At 35.2% G+C, this 20,336-nt stretch overlaps 3 protein-coding genes across 3 annotated transcripts; 2 read left to right on the top strand and 1 right to left on the bottom strand.

The window, feature by feature from the left end:
* Nucleotides 1-4,073: 4,073 nt before the first annotated feature.
* Nucleotides 4,074-5,057, bottom strand: LOC130235954 (trace amine-associated receptor 13c-like). The gene has a single exon (XM_056466483.1). It carries the CDS (start codon nucleotides 5,055-5,057, stop codon nucleotides 4,074-4,076), a length of 984 nt encoding a protein of 327 aa, XP_056322458.1.
* Nucleotides 5,058-9,373: 4,316 nt separating this feature from the next.
* On the top strand, nucleotides 9,374-10,367 carry LOC130235748 (trace amine-associated receptor 8a-like). The gene is given in 2 exon segments (XM_056466196.1): nucleotides 9,374-9,481; nucleotides 9,483-10,367. Coding segments are annotated over 2 exon segments (993 nt in total).
* A 4,283-nt stretch (nucleotides 10,368-14,650) lies between these two features.
* On the top strand, nucleotides 14,651-15,640 carry LOC130236785 (trace amine-associated receptor 13c-like). Its single transcript, XM_056467545.1, has one exon. It carries the CDS (start codon nucleotides 14,651-14,653, stop codon nucleotides 15,638-15,640), a length of 990 nt encoding a protein of 329 aa, XP_056323520.1.
* The last annotated feature ends 4,696 nt before the right edge of the window (nucleotides 15,641-20,336 follow it).

The raw sequence follows: 20,336 nt of genomic DNA, 5'->3' as shown, positions 1-20,336 counted from the left end.
TTATAGTGTTCAGCTCAGAATGGCCAACCCATCCATCCAGTCTGAAATTCTTTAATTGCATTGTTTTTCTTGTCCAAAAAAAAATTTAAGATCTACAATTATACACGACACGACAACTCATTTACACTAAATGAACTTCGTATAGAAATAACGATATAGGATATGTGATTGAATCTATACTTCAGTTAATGAATATAAAGGTTTAGCAATATTAGACGAAAAGCCATGGAACTGTAAAAGCACATTTTGATATTTTGGTTTTACTGGCGTGTGGTAATTGTTTTTGTTGGTATAGTTATATGTCCTTGGAAGTTTTTTATTTGAGATTAATGCAATGTGTTGCATGCAGGTGTTTCTTCTGAAGATCAGAATTACATTTTAAATCAAGGTTTCATATGAGGTTCAATAGCGTGAAGTAAAAAATGGGTAAACCTGTTGCATTTACATTTTAAATATTTGTATTTGTTTACATCAAAATCTACAATGCATTCTTTATTACAATACAGGGTGAAACAGGCTTAATCAGTTTGAAATACAACTTCATGAATTATTTGTAAAAATGTTGACGTGAGAGGATGCTAGCTGAAATATTTTAAGAGTTAAGATGTGTTTGATTGATTTTCTAAACCAGGTGTAAAAGAAAGCATAGAAAAGAGGATCCAGACATGAATTTATATACAAGACCCATATTAGACAATATAAAACGGTGGGTGGAATTGCTATGCTATCAGTTAGAGTCAAGATAAAGTATGGAATCCAGCAAAGCAGATGTATTGCGACAATTATTCCTAATGACAGAGCTGCTTTGCTCTCTGTTTTTTTCTTCACTGATCCCCCCATTGCACCTTTACCTCTCTTCATTTGAGAGTTGATCACTTTCACTTGCTGATGTACAGCATAAAATATCCTCAAATGTAAAGTTATGATCAGTGTACAAGGAAGCAGGAAGGAAAATATCAAATCTGTTACTCTCCATTCAAAAGATAGCTTAACATTACATTCGCCATAACACCTGTTTGTTCCCGGTGAGGTACTTCTTACAATAGCAATATTATAAGATGAAGAAAAAACCCAGCAGAAACAAACAATAAATAATGTTCTAGTCATTGTGATTTTCTGTGTGTACAGTAAAGGGTGACACACAGCTACATAACGATCAACAGCAATTAAAACCAAATTACAAAGAGATGTAGAGAGGAGAAGACCCATCATTATCAAGAACAGGTCACACAATAAATCTCCGAAGTACCAACACGTCCCAATCAGCTTGATGGCCTCTAATGGCATCACAATAAGTCCAACAAGTAGATCGTTTACAGCCAGAGAGAGAATGAGCATGTTGGTTGGAGTGTGAAGCTTCTTGAAGTGAGAGATGGAGATGATCACCAGCAGGTTCAGAAACACAGTCCATGCTGTCAGCAATGAAAAAAACACATACATGCTATAGTATTCATAAGTGGAGCGTTTCCCTTTGACACATGATGAGTTGATGTCAGGAAAGCAGTATTGAGTCTCCTGATCCTCTGTCTCATAGGCCATGAGTGAGTCTCCTCCTGTTAGGAGTTTGTTCTGCTCTCCTTTCTGTACTTTCATTTATAGTGTTGAGCTCAGAATGGCCAACCCATCTACCCTGTCTGAAATTCTATAATGGCATTGTATTTCCTGTCCAAAAAAGAAAAAAAGGACACAATTGTACACTAACTTGCTCAGGCTGACTACTAATTTACAGTGAATGAAAGCATATAAAAATAGAGATATAGGATATGTGATTGGATCTGTTTTGCAGCTAAAGTTTTTTTTCTTACAGTGAAGATGCTTAAAGCACAGTTTGTTATATATTTTTATTCTATTGTATTTATTTCTCTTTCCTTTGCAGGGAGGAAAATAACTGTATAAATGCAGTTGAAGTTATTAACGACCCTTTCCCCCAATTTCTGTTTAATGGAAAGATGTTTTTTCAACACATTTCTAAACATAATAATTTCTAATAACTCATTTCTAATAACTGATTTCTTTTATCTTTGCCATGATGACAGCACATAATATTTTACTAGATATTTTTCAAAATACAAGCAGTCAGATTCAAAGTGTTATTCAAAGGCTTAATTAGGGTAATTAGGCAAGTCATTGTATAACAGTAGTTTCTTCTCCAGACAATCAAATATACATATTGCTTGAAGGGGCTAATAATATTGACCTTAAAAGAGGTTTCAAAATATTTAAACCTGCTTTTAGTCTAGCCAAAATAAAAATAAACCTTTCTCCAGAGGAAAAAATATTATAGGAAGTACTGTTAAAATTCCTTGCTCTGTAAAACATAATTTGGGAAATATATATATATATATATATATATATATATATATATATATATATATATATATATATATATATATATATATATATATATATATATATATATATATATTAATATTAATTCTCAGGAGCGCTAATAATTTAAAAGACTTCAACTGATAATTTGAATAATCGTGATTATGATTTTTCCCAAAATCGAGCAGCCCTAAAACGTATGCTATTTGCATGTTAATTTGAATGATTTGTTTAAATCTTAATCTGAAACCCCTTCTAAATTACAATACAGGTTGACCTTTATGACAGGTCAAATCGGAGTCAGATTTTCCTACCTCCCATTCAAAAAGTAGGTAGTGCTTTTTGTTGATGAAATATGCTACCTGTCAGATTGTGTACCAGCATAAGTTTTGATGTGGACTGGCCTGATATGTGGCTCTAATATCTCCCTAACGTACCCCAATCCCTAACCCCAACCTCAAAAACATTCAAATACAGTGTTGGTAGCATAATATTATGGGTAAGATGAAATGTCAGGACACCAGCTTTATCAGCTTAAAACACAAATTCCATTAAACATGTCTGGGTGATTGTTAAAATGCTGACCTGAGAGGATGCTAGCTTTAGTTTAGCCAGAAATAAAAATGACCTCATCATCAAAACCCTCACCTGGTTTAAACCTTTGAGTTTCTTTTTTCTGTTGAACTCAAAAGAAGATATTTTGGATGATGCTGGTTGCTGACGTCCATTGACTTCTGAATAAAATCATTATACAAGTCAATGGCTGCCAATTACCAGCATGTTTGAATATATAATCTTTTGTTAATAAATGATAATACTAATAAATAAATAAATGAATAAATCATGTCAGAATTACATTTTGGGTAAACTATTTTTAAGAGTTAAGATGTTTTTGATTGATTGATTGATTGATTGATTGATGTAAAAGAAAGCATAGAAAGGAGGATACAGACATGAACGAATATACAAGACCCATATTAGGCCTTAGAGCATGTAGAATGTGTGTGGGATTGTCATGCTATCAGTTAAACTGGAATCCAGCAAAATCAGATGAATTGTCACAATTATTCCTAATGTCAGAGCTGCTTTGCTCTCAGATTTTCTCTCAAGTGAAGCCTATATTACACATCTGCATCTCTTTATTTGAGAGTTTATCTTTTTAACTTGTTGATGTAAAAGATTAAATATGCTCAGATGTAAAGTAATAATCAGTGCACAATGAAACAGGATGGAAAATATTGTAGTAGTGGCTCTCCATTTAAAAAGATAGCTTAACACTGCATTCACAGTGACACTCATCTGTTCTGTGTGGAATACTTAAAACAGTATTGTAAGCTGAACATTAAACCAGCAGAAACAAACAATAATGTTCTTGTCATTGTTATTTTTTTTCATTGGATACAGTAAGGGGGTAACTCACAGCTATGTAATCATCAACAGCAATCAAAACTAAATTAAAAAAAACTAAAAGAAGACCACAATTATCAGTAACAAGTCATACAACGTATCTCCAAAGTTCCAACACATCTCAATCAGTTCGATGGCCTCCATAGGCATCACAATAAGTCTCCTTATCATGTCAGCAACATACAGAGAATGAGCAAGTCGATGGGACAAACATTTACATGTTTTTTGTGTATTTGTTTGAATAAAATCTAAAATGCTTTCTAAGTTACAAAAGAGGGTGCACTTTGAGAAAATGAAACAGGCTCTGTCATTTTTAAACAAATTCTATTAAAACATCATTAATGATTTGTCAAAATATTGACCTGAGAGGATTCCGGTTGAAATATTTTAAGAGTTAAGATGTGTTTGATTGATTTTCTAAACCAGGTGTAAAAGAGAGCATAGAGAAGAGGATCCAGACTTGAATTAATGTATAAAAACCATATTAGACAGGAGAGTACGGCGGGTGGAATTGCTATGCTATCAGTTAGAGTCAGGATATAATACGTAATAAAGCAAATCAGATGAATTGCCACAATAATTCCTAATATCAAAGCAGCTTTGCTCTCAGATTTTCTCTTTACTGAACCTTCCGTTACACATTTTTCACTCTTCATTTGAGAGTTGATCACTTTAACTTGCTGATGTACAACATAAAATATCCTCAAATGTAAAGTTATGATCACTGTACAAGGAAGCAGGAAGGAAAGTACTAAATCAGTCGCTTTCCATTCAAAAGTTAGTTGAACATTACATTCACCATAGCACCCGTCTGTTGTATGTGTGATGCTTAAAATAATATTATAAGCTGAAGAAAAAAACCAGCTGAAACAAACAATAATTAAAGTCCTGTTCATTGTTATTGTCTGTGGATACATTAAAGGGTGACACACAGCCACATAACGATCCACAGCTATGAAAACTAAACTACAAAGAGATGTAGAAGTAAGGAGACCCATTAGTATTAAAAACAGGTTACACAATGCATCTCCAAAGTACCAACAAGTCTCAATGAGTTCAATGGCCTCTATTGGCATCACAATAAGTCCAACAAGCAGATCAGCCACAGACAGAGAGAGAATAATCATGTTGGTTGGAGTGTGAAGCTTCTTGAAGTGAGAGATGGAGATGATCACCAGCAGGTTCAGAAACACAGTCCATGCTGACAGCAATGAAAAAAACACATACAAGATATTGGATTCATAATTGGAGCGTTTCCCTTTGACACATGATGAGTTGAAGGCGGGATAGCAGTATTGAGTCTCCTCTGTCTCGTAGGCCATGAGTGAGTCTTCTCCTGTTAGGAGTTTGTCCTGCTCTCCTTTCTGTGCTTTTCATTTATACAGTTGTAAGATCGGATTGACCAACCCACCTACCACCCACTCTGAAACTGCAACTTTTTTTCCATATTGACGTGAAGTGACAGTATCAATTACATAGTTTGCGTGAAACCAACTGTAGTGTGAACTGTAGTAACTGAGCACTAGACAATGACAAATTACATGTTCGCTGCACATTTTCTTGCCTCTGGCTAATGTAGTGCTCAATTCTATATTGTAAGACTTTTGTAGAGTTCATCTCAGGTCCTAAAATACATAACTCAGTGTGCATTAATTCATATTTTAAAGCAAAAATCCATTTCATAAAGTACCTGATGAAATTAGACTGGAGTCTGACCCAGTTTTTTAATCTGACTGGACCTAAAAGTCAATGATGCTGACCTGCACATCTTGCAGTCATGCAGTCAGTCACCACACCAGTCGGCTGTCCTGGTAATGGATATGGATGTTTTTTCATTCCTCTTTTCTATTTAACATTTTTTAAATGTCTGATTTAATGTCTAATTACTTTGTATTAATGTCTGCCTGATGCATACAAGTTATTCCTGAGTTTGGTTTTCAGTTGTGATCTATTCTGTTTACCTCATTTACAGTAATGCAATCATGCGCAGGAAAAAAGGCCTTTCCTGCATGAATATTTATGGTCATGAACTGAGTGGATTTCCTCACATCTAGCTATCAGATGGATTTCTGTGTGAGATTTAAAAACATGTTAATTTTCTACATGAGTTTCTCAGAATGCTCTTATCTCCAACTTGCAAGTATACACTATATTCCTGCTCAATCGCTCATCATAATCATCACTAGGCACTCTGTTAAAGGTGATGGGTTTGATCAAGGCCATTTGAAAAAAAAAGCACATTAATTTTAAATTTGGAGGCACAAGTAAAGGTTTTGGATCTGAACATTCTTGGGTTTGGATTGGACCTTGGGTTTTTGGATCCAAGCGAGCTCATGAAGACTCACTGATGGCAACAAATACTCTATCAGGTTTTGTCAGGTAACCGTGTTACTGTGCTAGTTCCTGTTGAAGTGCGATTTCAGAGATTTAAGATGCTGAGTTTGCACTTATCTCCTCATGAAATGCCTGAGAAGTGATGTGCTTTAATCCAATGATTATTCCCATTTGTTGGCATCTATCAGTGCACTGTGAATTGGGCTCCTATGTTAAATGGATTCTCTTTTCGAAAAATACAATTCTGCACCTCTTTAAATACAATAATTTGCTTCATTCAAGATATATATATATTTAAAGCAAAGTGTTTCACTCTTAAATGGCATACATTAATTCACAAACATCAAAACTCAGCAGGAAAGTTGTTAATGGCAGGTTAGGCATCATTTATTTTCAAGTAAACTTCATTGGTCAGACAATCAGTACAGTGTTGTATGTCTTGAGAGAGAAGATTTAAGCCAGTCAGTGTGAGCATGATGCCCTCATGTTGAACTTGCCATTGATTGATGCCATCACTATACACAAAGGGCCAGGGATGCCATTGAGCAATGTTGTGATTCCAGTAATTCATTCCGGGACTAATTATTAAGCATTTGTAAAAATCAGTTACTGTACCCTCTGAAGATCAATTAGAGTTGTTATGGTTTGTTATTTAGGAAATGTGCACACAGAGGTGCCTGTTAACACCTTTGAAAATACCTAGATAATACTTCACTGAGCCATTCATTAAAGGTGTCAAAAACACAGACAAACACACACAACAGACTGATGCAATAGCTTCGCTTGTTGGTGAGTCAAAGCTTAGTGACCTGTAATTGACCTTTAATCAATGGATTTTACTAACATTTAGATTTAAATAAATGAAAAATGTTAAAAAAGTGAAAAGTAAAATACCAAAAGATCATGATTTCAGAGTAAAATAGAAAGTTAACATTTTTACTTTTTTAATGTTAATAATATCCAAATAGGTTATAAATTTGAAAACACAGTAATGGAGGAAATGGAGTAAATTGCAATATGAATACAATTTAAGATTTACACAGTAATAGGCCTTAATAGTGCACTTCATGTGATGTGACAACTTTTGATGCACACACTGTGGTGTTAATGCTGAACTAGTTTGCATCTCTATTGCATGACCTACTCGTATATCGGACATTCTCATTTATAAAACCAAGTTTGCTCCAGTCTTGCTTCAACATGAGTTTCGCTTTGCTGTTTCTTTTCATTTGTTATTATTTTTTTATGTTTCAGTTACAGTAGATCTATATGAAATAGATGTGATATTTGTGAGTTTGAAGCAGTATGGTTAATTGTAAAGTGAAGCCTTTAAATAAATGTGTCTTTCCTGTAGTGCCACATTTCATAACTCATGCAAACATGTTCATATCACTATGGTCAGATTTATTTACTGCTAAACTGTAAACGCTGTTTTGTTCTGTTTATTTTGTTATTGAGAGTAGGGATGTCAAGGTGTAAAAATTTACACCCAGTCACTTTTTTTTTGCTAGAGGTTAAACTCTGGAAATAAAGTGGTGTTGAGTGCACCTAAAAAAGTTATATAAAAAAAGATTATTGATGCCCAGAAAGTTGCAAACTAAATCATCCGCCATGATCTTGTTATAAGATATATCTAATTCCTGTTGCTAACTGTTATAGTGCCATAGTGTACATTTTTGACAATCTCAAATACATTACTGGGGCCATTTCTTGTAAATCCACCAGAGGCTGTGGTATACATTTCTGTCAATCTCAACATCCTTCTTGCATGTTCATGAGAGAAGCCGGTCGACTTGTTGTCTTGCATATTATATCAGCTTAGTATCAACTCACTCACACACCCCTTTCCCTAAACCCAACCAATAATGTTTTCAAAAGCAAATAGAAAAGCCATTGCGGCAGAAACACATGGCCGCAATGGGTTTTCTATTTGCTTTGACATTACAAATGTCACACTGCTTTTTTTGGAGTTTTATATTTCCTGGTGTCTGATACCATCCTTCGCTAGACTTGAACCCCGGTAAACTCTGCTCCGCGTTGAAAGTATGATGCAGTGTTTACATCTGATGTGGCACATGCAGATAAATCAAGCTAATCTTGCTTAAATAGGCGCGTGAACATTCTGAGTTTACTTGCTTCATTCGCACGTCAAATTCGATTCATTTGCGCATCAAATTAACTTGACAATAGACAAGGATTTGCGTCATGAGCAGGGCTTTTGTCAGCCCAATGACTCTGGCAGCAAATGAAGCAATGAATTCTTAGCAATGAATTCGATTCATTCGCGCATCAAATTCTCTTGACAATAGACAAGGATTTGTATCATAAGCAGGGCTTTTGTCTGCCCGGTGACGAAGCAACGAATTTGTTGCTTCGTTGCTAAATGGCTAACATGGATTTTATTGAGATAGTGGCTGTGCTTTTTGTGCTTTAGGAAGGCTGAAAAACAACGTAGATTCGTTCGGCTCCGTGTCTGAGTGCACTAGATCCATTCAGAGGTGCATCCAGCTCTGTGAGTTCATCTCTCCTCCAAAAACTATACCTGGAGGATGGCCGCTTTCAGTGGTGCTTCAGACTGAGCCTAGCCCAGTTTGATGAACTGTTGTCCGGTGTCGGCAAGAGGATTTCACTTCGAAACACCAACAACAGGCACAACGTCATAATCACTCTCCTACAAGAGCATGCTCATGATTGATTAACGTGGCATGAATTTCCGCAGAAGTTCAGATTTTCCAACTTGAACAATTTGCGCAAATTACTCAACTCGCGCGAATCACGTCATTTGTGCAAAATGCACCGCAGGATGTCTATTTGCGTCTTTGCATTGATAAAACATGTAAATCACTCATGCTCAGCGCTTCATCCGCATCTGGTGTGACAATATATAGAGCAAAGTTATTTCAAACTTATTTTTACCTCTAAAAAAAGTAACAAACCAGAACTTTTCAGTATATCATAAAACATTCTTATCACAGTTTCTCTTTATTTCAGTTGATACACAAATTCTTAAAAAAAAACTCAAGACCAAGTAAAAACTCTTTTGATTATTCTTTCTGAAATGTGTTATATTCCATAGTTTGTATTGCGTGATAGACTATAAAACCTGTTAAAATACATGTCAAGGAATCAATTTGAATATTTAACAGTGGGTGGGATTAAATAGTATAATCAGACCACACAGTTAATGGGATGTTCCAGTTTTCAGCACATATAAATGAGAGTTAAATCAGTGAAAGAAGTTTGGAAGTTGGACTTGGACTATGCACTACAGCTTTACAAATGAGAGTGTAATCAACTGTGAAAAATGTTTGACAAGAGGATCATAAAGGACAAGAATCTAGAAATACAATTTTGCTTTCCAAACAATAATTTGTCATGCTTCAAAGAAATCAAACTTCAAACTGACTATGTTTGTATTGTATATTTTTATTTTTTTAGCATCTGTTTTTACTGTGTTTCTGAACCTGCTGGTGATCATCTCCATCTCTCACTTCAGGCAGCTTCACACTCCAACCAACCTGCTCATTCTCTCTCTGGCTGTGGCTGATCTGATTGTGGGACTAATTGTTATACCATTTATGGGTATTAGATTCATAGACTCATGCTGGTACTATGGAGAGACATTTTGTTCTGTATTTTTATTCATTACTTTTGCTGTAGTTTCTGGATCTCTTGGTAATTTAGTCCTTATATCTTTAGATCGTTACATTGCTGTGAGTGATCCTCTAAGATACACAGTAAAGGTCACAACTGATAGAATTGTTATTTGTATTGTTATAAACTGGCTCTGCTCTAGCATATATTCTTTCATTATTTTATACAATTCTGTTTTCTACTCAGAGACACAAAATGGGTGTTATGGAGACTGCCGAGTTTCTTTTAAGTTTGAACATTTTGTCACAGACCTTATTGTCACTTTTGTTGCCCCTTCTTGTGTAATAATGTCTATATATGTGAAAATCTTTTGTGTTGCGAAACATCAGGCCAAGGTTGTAAATTCTGTGACAGGGGTCAGCAAGTCACAAAGAAAGGCAGGAAAAACTCTGGGTATTGTTGTAATGGTTTTCTTTATGTGTTGGATACCATATTATATTGTAATTCTTATAGAAGGAAATGAACTAACAGAATCGGTTGAGTTTAATGTAACATGCTGGATAGTGTACATGAATTCCTGTATGAATCCGCTCATCTATTCTCTGTTTTATAAATGGTTTAGAATATCAGCCAAACACATTTTAACTCTAAAAATTTTAAAACCATCATCAGAATACTTCAATCTATTCCCTGAGGATAAATGATCGATAAGTTTTTAAAAAAGTAAAGTCTTTGCTTTTATCTGATATGCGTTTTTAAAAATGTTTTTTCATTCCACAGTATTGATAATTTTTTTCAGAAGATTCTCTTGTACATCAGCACGTGTAGGTTAAAAGCTCCTCAATTAAAGGGGGTTAATTTGTAACATTCATAGTGAACGGCTGCAAATATAAGATGTTTTGTATAAATAATAAGATAATGCATATGTGTTATAAGTATATGGTAAATGTGTATGGTTTATAACAATATTCTTTGTCTAGATGAGTAATACTCTTACATACTATTCTAACATACTTCAATGCTGTTTCTGTCATGAAAAAAGGCTTTGACCATTGAACAGACTGAAAAAACTTAAATAGACAAGTGGTTTTCTTTCCGGTGCATTATTTTGTTTTAGTTTTTTCATCAGAATTTTCTGTCTTTAATTATTTTTACTTTAGAGTAAGCCATAAACAAGTAACATTTTAAGCAGTGGCCAAACATCTTTTTTGTTCTTATTAGGAATGTGCATTTCCATAGCTGAAGCTTATTACCAGAAATTTATTCCCGCACTGCAAGAAATCTGGTCTGGTCCCGCGGTACAGCAGCGGGAATGCAGACCTCTAGTTCTTATTTACCACGTCTCCCTTCTCGTTCGGTCGAAACCCGAAATACTGCCAAACTGCAGAGGTTGTGTTCTTTTTCCAGACCAGGTCACTTGGTGCGTGACTCGCCATCCTACCTCACCTCTCTCTCTCCTCGACACTGTTCCGTGATGACAATGACGCATACGCATTTTTAGGTATTAAATAAATATTTAATACTTGTCTCCTATATAAGTGCATTGTTTTTTATGACGGTATTGAAACTGACACCATTGCTATTTTTTATTAGATCCCGCGGTATTCCATTTAACCATACTACATATATATATATATATATATATATATATATATATATATATATATATATATATATATATATATATATATATATATATATATATATTTTATCATTTCCCAGAGATGACAACACCCATCTTTCAATAATCAAATTGGTTTTTAAAGAACAAAATCATGAATCAGTCTACATTTTGTTTCTGATTCAACGTTTTAAGTGGATTTATGTCATGATATCTGAAAAAAGGTCAATCTTAACGCACATTTCTTGGCCAGTTTTAAGATATTCATGACAGCTTTCAATGTGATGTGATATGATACACCCTATAATGATTAGGGTTGGGTATCGTTTGGGGTTATTTCTTTTAAATGGGGTTAGTACTTTTAAAACGGGTGCCTGAACCGATACTTTTGAGCCAGTATGGATGACTCTAGAAAAATCTTTTACTTAACAAAATCTTAAAAAAAAAAAAAATTTATAGAACAATATAATTAAAGTTTAAAGTAAACATCAATTCATATTTTATATATTTGAATTACATGAATATATTTCCTTTGATCATTTGTTGGTTAGCATGAATTTAAGATTTGCATTATGAAAATACATTAGCTTACTGCTAACCTGTGGAAAGGCTGTCATCAACATACTGAACTCCTTTTTTCTTGGGTTGGGGCTTGTGGCTATGTTTACATGGTTATCAGTAATCTAATGATTTGCCTTAATCTGAATAAGACAATAATATGATCAAGGTGTTCACATGAGTTGCTTTTTGAATGTTCCTTTCATGATCCTGTCTTACATGTTATAGTCAGTCATGGTTCTAGACCAGTGAAACTGGGGGTAAAATGTTATATATAACTAGTAAAATGTTATGCACTGACTGCCACCATGGGGAAGATAAAAAAGTAGATATTAGAAATTAGTTAGTTGAACTATTATGTTTAAAAATGTGTTGTAAATAAATCATGTGTTGAAGACGGAAATCAAAAATGAATGAAGGCCAAACTAAACGAGTTGAATATGACTTACATGAGCGTGATTGAAAACTACATTTGATCAATGTGTTACATCTGTTCTTTGGTAAATGCCGACTGTTTGTAAATTCAGTACTGCATTTCCTAACGTAAAACTACTAAGCTTGTTGACACGGGGACTAGTGGAAGAGTGCTCTTTAAATGGAATTTGATACCGCACGTTAAATAGAAAGAAAAAACGTAAATGTGTCATTAAGTTTGAAGTGTTTCCCCCTTACATGCAATTTTTGTAAAGCATCTGTCATGTGTCAAAATTATTGCTTGTAAAATACGCATTAGAATGCTTAGTTTAAGCAAATTTGATGAATGTGTTGATCTGAAGAGAGTCGCTCTCACTCACCGAATGTGCTGTACTGCGTGCGTTGTGTGCGTCCATTCCCTAAGCAACAAGAACAAACGCCTGGCATCGCCTGTCCGTATTCCTCAAAGTTATTTAGAATTCAATGTTTAGAGATGGTGTGACAACGCGTACCTATGTGTGCTTTTGATGCACCCATTGATACTTCTTACATCCTTGTCGCAGCACCAGTGGCACCCATATTAGGCACCCAAATTCATATGCTGATTTGATCCGGTACACACCGGTTACAAAGGTACCGGTGCTCTAATGGCACCGGGTTTCGGTACCCAACCCTAATAATGATGCATTGTGATTTAAATATGATTGCATACAATGGTTTTTATTGCTGCTCTTAAAAATATTCTAACATGTCAAAGGAACTGTGTTCCATCTAGTGCAAACATGGATTAGCTTGTAGTTTTGTAGGTGTAACTAGGCCGCCCTTTGCATTTGGGCCTTTGTTAAAATGTACGATTGTCTCTAATACTTGATTCTGATTAGTCAGTCGCAACATTCCAATGTATGTTATTCTGAGATAACAAGATTATAATGTCGATTAACCGAGTAACACAGGCTCATCCAGGGTATTTGAATCATTTTGACCATCAATGAATCTATATACATCCATATACTTCCACATTCATATGTATCTGCTTTTTTGTCATCCACGGTTTTCCACTGTTTGGCATCATCATGTGAATGAATAATACATGGGTTAGCATGGTTTCCGCTACATTCATTTATCAATGCCATGGCGCCACACCAAAATTTATACCGCCATGGCCACATTCCAGCTTCTCATTCAAAACATCCAGTCATTGTTGTTGTATTTAATACCGGGTTATAATTGCCCCAAAACGTATTAAAAGGTATGTGAATTATAACAGCGCAAACTTTTCTGTAATCGTACTAGTGCTGTGCATTATTTGTTTAACCCTATAAGGTTACGTGCTGACTGACTGACTGACAGGTGCGTGATGCATGAGGCCAGCAAACACACCGTATAGCTTTCAGTTAGGATGAACACAGTTTCCATCATTTTAAATTATTTATAGATAAAAGTCTGGTTCTGCATACAATGACTTTATCTTGCTGGAGTTTATTGCCGTTTCACTTTATGTCAGGACGCATTATTGCCGCTCTAGATCAATTGAAGACATTCATAAATATTCCTAGCAACTCTAATTAATGTTGGAGACATGCTCGCTACATAAACGCGCTAAATTGCACTTCAGCAGCGTTTATTTGAGAGTGCACAAGAAGATCTGCGCTTGAGCAGCGTATATTTGAGGGGGTGTGCAAAAGGTTTTGTGCACGAACAGAGGAAATCGGCGCGCAAGCAAAAAGATTATCATGCTCATATTGCATAAATGCGATCTCGACTTGTAATACTATTCTCACGACATTTCTCCATTTGTCATTGAAATAATGCCATAGGTAGTTGGTAGATTTGTGTTAAAGGTCTGCTGTCACAGCTGAAAAAAAGCTTAGAGGAAACACTGGTTGGTATATGCCTTATTCATCTGTCTTTGTTTCGGCAAGCTTTGCGTTTTGACTAGCATCATCTTGTGACTGAATAATATGCAGGTTAATAATTGTTTTTTAACAGATACTGTTTGTTACAAAAAGTAACTATTTTATAAATATTTCTTAAAATGATGTATTATTTTATAAATGAACATGGTCAATATGTGCCACATAATTATTTTGAAACCCTTATTTAAATGTCAATATCTGAATCTAAATAAATATTGGGTCATTCACTTAATTTAAATTACATGTCATAGCTCATCACTGAATTCTTTAAATATTTAAACAGTAGGCAGGTTTTATGCAGAAATATCAAACTTCACAGTTAGTGGGCTGTCCCTGTATATATGTTTATATATAAATTGCAGTCAAATCAGTGAGAGTTGACAGTCAAAGTAACTCAACTATTGAACTACAGCTAGAGTGGGCTATAGAAAGATAAACAGAGCAAGCTTTGTGAAAATATATTCAGTCAATTGTGGAAATGTTTGGGATGAGCATCAATGAGGACAATAATGAAATCCAGTTTTGCTTTCCAAACAACAATTTGTCATGTGTCAAAGACAGCAAGCCTAAAGTGGAATATACCATTTTGTACATTTTCGTTTCTTTATTATCAGTGTTTGCTGTGTTTCTGAACCTCCTGGTGATTATCTCCATCTCTCACTTCAGGCAGCTTCACACTCCAACCAACATGATTGTTCTCTCTCTGGCTGTGGCTGATCTGATTGTGGGAATGATTGTTATACCTTTAATGGGCATTAGATTCATTGAGTCATGCTGGTACTTTGGAGAGACATTTTGTTCTGTATTTTCATTTATTGCTTACACTGTTGTTTCTGTATCTCTTGGTAATTTAGTTTTTGTATCTGTAGATCGTTACATTGCTGTGAGTGATCCTCTGAGATATACAGTAAGGGTCACAACTGATAGAATTGTTATTTGTATTGTTATAAACTGGCTTTGCTGTTGTGTATATTCAGTCATCATGTTATACAATACTATGTTCTACCCAGAGACACATGATGGGTGTTATGGACACTGTACAATTTTTTTTAAGTTTGAACACTTTGTCACAGACCTTATTGTCACTTTTGTTGCCCCTTCTTGTGTAATCTTGTCTATATATGTGAAGATTTTTTGTGTTGCGAAACATCAGGCCAAGTTTGCAAATTCTGTGACAGGGGTCAGCAAGTCACAACGAAAGGCAGGAAAAACTTTGGGGATTGTTGTAATGGTTTATTTTATGTGTTGGATACCATTCTATATAGTCACTCTTATTGAAGGAAATGAGTCAACAGAATCTATGGGATATAATATAACATTATGGATTTTATATTTGAATTCCTGTATGAATCCGCTCATCTATTCTCTGTTTTATAAATGGTTTAGAATATCAGCCAAACACATTCTGACTTTAAGAATTTTTAAACCATCATCAGAATACTTCAATCTTTTCCCTGAGGATAAATGATGAATTCCTCAGTCACTGAAAAAATACCTTCTTTTACAGTGTTCATTATTTTCTGTTTGAGTGTATTTTATGTATATCATAAAGTGAAAATTATAAACTATCTGATAAATGGTGGTAAATGCATAACATAGAACCACTGCAAACATGAGTTTAATTTAAATGTATGATTATATAAAGGGAAAATGAGTTTATTTACTTACAAAATGCTTGAAAGTGCTTCACATAAATTGAATCAAAGAAAACCCTTAAAAATATGCTTAATTTTCACTAAATAGTGCCATAACGCACCAGCCTTGGTCTCTAGTTTAACCTTTGTTAAAGAATATGCTAAAGAAACACATTTAAGAAAATAATTTCAAGTTGGAAAAAATCAATATTCAGAGTTTTCAGCATGACAGAGTTAGTGCCTGAAATGGTAAACTTTTAGAGAAAATAATTAAAACATCAGAGACTGTGACAGTGTGGAGAAAAAGACTGTGCTGTTCAACAAGTGATTGTATTTGTGAGCCAGGCCTTGACGCTTACTTTTTTCAGAAGAAGCACAAGTTCGCTCTTAAGTCGAAAAATTTCTAGCACATTAAAGAATTTTAGGAGCGCAGTGAAAATATATAAAATAAATAGTGTTTTTGCCTAATAAATGTACATGAGGAGATCTTTAATAGCAAAGCAGTTTCATTCATTTGAATACAATAAGTACACTGGGTTTTATTTCCCTGTAACTACAGCTTAAATAGTATTTAATAATTATTTATAATTTAAGCTGTATGGAGTTTAGCTAGCGGCCCACAGCAGGACCGGAATCAAATTGCTCTAACAAAGGCCTCTTTAAACTGATCTGAATTAAGTCTTCAGTTGTGGACATGCCTAGACAGCTTCTTGTTGAATTTTTGATTCAGTTTCGAGCTGAAAAAATATCTTTCACACTGGGCAGCAGAAATAGGGAGCTATTGCTAAAGGTTATTGTTAAGTTAATAAAAATGTGCAGTATCACATAGTGCAAACATTCACATGACCAGAGCAGTTTAATCTGTGTTTGTATCATTAGAAGATTATGGCTGTATCAATGGTCCCAAACAAAACATTATTAATTTTATTATAATATATATTCTATATATTATTATAATAATTTACAATATTTGTTTTAATACTGGTTACACCAAAAGTTCTGATTGAGATGCTTTCTCAAAAGTATTGATAGGGTGCAGAACATTTTATTTTGTCAAAATGATCTATAAGTGAGTGAGAAAGATACAAGGGTTCAAGTATAACTTAATCTCTTGATAGAAATTAAACCTTAAACTCAGTTTTCATAAGCTAGACAATGCAATAAAGACATCCATATTGTAGTTGAGTGCAAGAAATTGAATGTGTTCAGTGCTTCCCACAGGTCTGAAATATACTTTCGGTGGTGGCTAGATTGAAACACATTTTCCTCATGGCATATAAAATAATGTGACCTAAGAATATTTCTATTTATTTTATTTGCATAATATATTACACAGTTCAAACCCTAAGTAATACCATCCTTTCTATTCAACTTAAATGGCTCTCAGCAACAGAATAATTCGGTATTCTGTTGTTATTATTATTTATTCTTCTTATAACTGACACATTTTTTAAAAGTTTAGCATTTAACACCTTTTACATGACACTGTTTCTTTTCAGTGTGTTTAGGTAAAAAAAAAAAAACTGTTAAAATAAAAAAATAAGAAATCCACTATTTCACTCTTAGAGTCATGTCCACCACTAAAAGGTAAAATCTGCTCTCTCACGCTGCTGTAGTCTTGTTGCTGCTGAGAGATTTTGTCGCACCGGCCAAAGTTTGCATATAAATAATGCAACAACGGATTCAGTTTATATCAAGATGTTCACATGAGTTGCTTTTTTTGCCCTCCCATTCATTTGAAATAATGTTTCTGAAAATTTTCACAGTGTTTCCTGAAAAAATAATTATTCTGGAGTCGTAATAAGTTGTATATCTTGTTTATTTCTTGAATAAAAGCAGTTTTTAATAAAAAAAAAAATTAAGGTCAGTATTAATAGCCTCCTTAAGAAATATTTACTGTATATTTTTGATATACACAACATATCAGTTACAAAATAATTTTACTAATTATTTCAACTTTCGTAGTTAACTGATTAAGTCTTAAAATTACACTTTAATCTGAATAAAAGACTATAAAACACTTCAAGGGACTTTGTCTGAATACAACTGTCTTGCAAAATCACAAGTAAAATGTTATGCATTCACTGTCACTATGGGTAAGATAAAAAAAGTAGATATTAGAAATTAGTGAGTTAAACTATTATGTTTAAAATGTGTTGTAATTAAATCATGTGAAGACGAAAATCAAAAATGAATGAAAGCAAAACTAAACGAGTTGAATATGACTTACATGAGCGTGACTCAACTATATTTGATCAATGTGTTAGATCTGTTCTTTGGTACTTGCAGACTGTTTCTAAATTCAATACTGCATTTCCTAACGTAAAACTATGTACACTAGATTTCTGATTAATGATGGTCTCTGCATAGCCGAGGACTTCCTATATTAAAAGTGTTAAAATCGCTATTACCTGTGTCAATTTGGGCATCAACCTTTGACGAATGCGGGGAACTAGGCTAATGTGCGTAAGTGTAATGACCGTAATGACAGAGAGAGTGAGTGCCCAAGAGAGCGAGTGCAACTGTCACCTAAAGCACGCAGAGAGAGGCCTCTGAATTTGATACCTTTTGAAGTTGTTTAGAATGAAATGTTTAGAGATGGTGTGACAACGCGTACCTATGTGTGCCTTTGATGCACCCCTTTCTTACGTCCTTGTCACAGCACCCGTGGCATTGAAATTAGGCACTAAAATTCATATGCTGATTTGATCCGGTACATACCGGTTACAAAGGTACCGGTGCTATAATGGCACCGGGTTTCGTTACCCAACCCTAGTCAGGAGGTTCTGGTTCAGGAAGCACTGGTGGTTCAGACAACCCCAGTAGGTCAGGAAGCTTTGGTTCAGCAGACACTGGTGGGTCATACAACGTCAGTGGGTTAGGAGGTTCTGCGTCCGGAGACACCGGCAGTTCAGACAACCCAAATAGATCAGGAGGCTCAAGTTCAGGAGGCACTGTCGGTCCAGACAACCCTGGTGGCTCAGGAGGCTCTAGGATCGGGTGACACTGGCAGTTCAGACAGCTCTGTCAACACTAGACCGTCAAGGTTCTGGCAGCATTAGATAGTCACGCGTCACTGTCTGCACTGGAAATTTACAGGGCTCTAGCGCCACTGGGAAGTCAAATAAATCACACTCTGGCGCTCACTATTCGAGGGACTCAGGAGGATCTGATGGCTTCTATTAGGGGTATTCTTGAGGATCTGGCTGGTTCCTGTCATTTGGGGAATTCGGGAAGATCTGGTGGCTCTGGCAGTGACTGAGGATCTGGCAGTGATGGAGGATCTTGCAGCTCTGGCAATAATGGACTGGCGGCAGTCAGTTTGTAAACTGGCTGTAGTTCAGACTCATAAACGGGACACAGGAGTCAGGGTGACGCCAGCACAATATTGTTAATGTATTGGGCAGCAAGCCCCATCGGCTGCCGTGAAATAATATCATAAGGTATACTTCATCTAAAGATGTAAAATGAGCCAGATTAATGATGTCCTCCACATACTCCTCAATAGTGCGTTCCCCTTGAGGGAGACGTATAATATCAGTTCCTGCTGGATCCATTTGTGACTGAGTCTTCTGTTACAATGGGACGCTAGACAACGGACATGAGGATTCATGTACAGTTTATTTAAAGAGAAGTGGTGCATGCAAGAGTCAAAAATGGGCAAACAGAAGCATACAGGTAATCCACAATATGTAGCCAAAAAAGGTGAGTGATTAGGACAGGAGGCGAAAGCAATAGAAACGATAAAACAAGGGTCAAAAACATGACTAGACACGGCAAGACAAGAAAACACTTTGTGGTGTTACAATAGCAAGACTCAGCAATGTGTTTGAATGTGAGAGGTGAATATAAAGTCCGGGTAATCAGTCCATGATGAGTTACCAGCTGTGTGTTTAATCAGTGCGAATCAGGAACCGGTGTGTGCGAGGTGTATGTTGGGAGTTATAGTTCGTTAACATTTCATGCGTGTAGTTCTTCAGCTCTCTGCAGCCACTAGATCACTGGTGATTGTAACACCGTTAATCTAAGATAACAATCGCTGAATAAATAGAAAATTTTGAATCTTTTTGACCATCAGTGAATACGTTCACATTCATTTTCTTACATCGACATTCATTTGTATCTGCTTTTCTGTAAGGCTGCTGTTTTCCAATGTTTAGTGCCATCTTGTGAATGAATAATATGTAGGTTAGTGTTTGCTCTATTCACTTGGTTTAGTTTCTGTCAGCTTTGCATTTTTGTGTGGTGCCATCTTGTGATTAAATAATACATAGTTAGTCAATGTTTCATTCGGTCCCATTCAGCTGTGTTTGTTTCTGTCAGCTTTGGATTTAATTAAAGAATTGATAAATTACCACGGCTCAGAACAGTGTTTTGTCTAATTTTTATGTTTTGTGCCAAGTAGCTGTGTAATAAGCAGGATGATGTACATCCAGGATGGTTGTTTTTACAGGAAAAAAGCTCTTCAGTCTTATACAACAGTGCTTCGCTTCAGGTTGGGTTAGTAATTTGCATGTTAGGCAATAATGC

This window comes from Danio aesculapii, chromosome 10 (genome assembly GCF_903798145.1).
Source record: "Danio aesculapii chromosome 10, fDanAes4.1, whole genome shotgun sequence".
Taxonomy (NCBI): Eukaryota; Metazoa; Chordata; class Actinopteri; order Cypriniformes; family Danionidae; genus Danio; species Danio aesculapii.
This window is presented reverse-complemented; position numbering and strand designations above follow the sequence as displayed.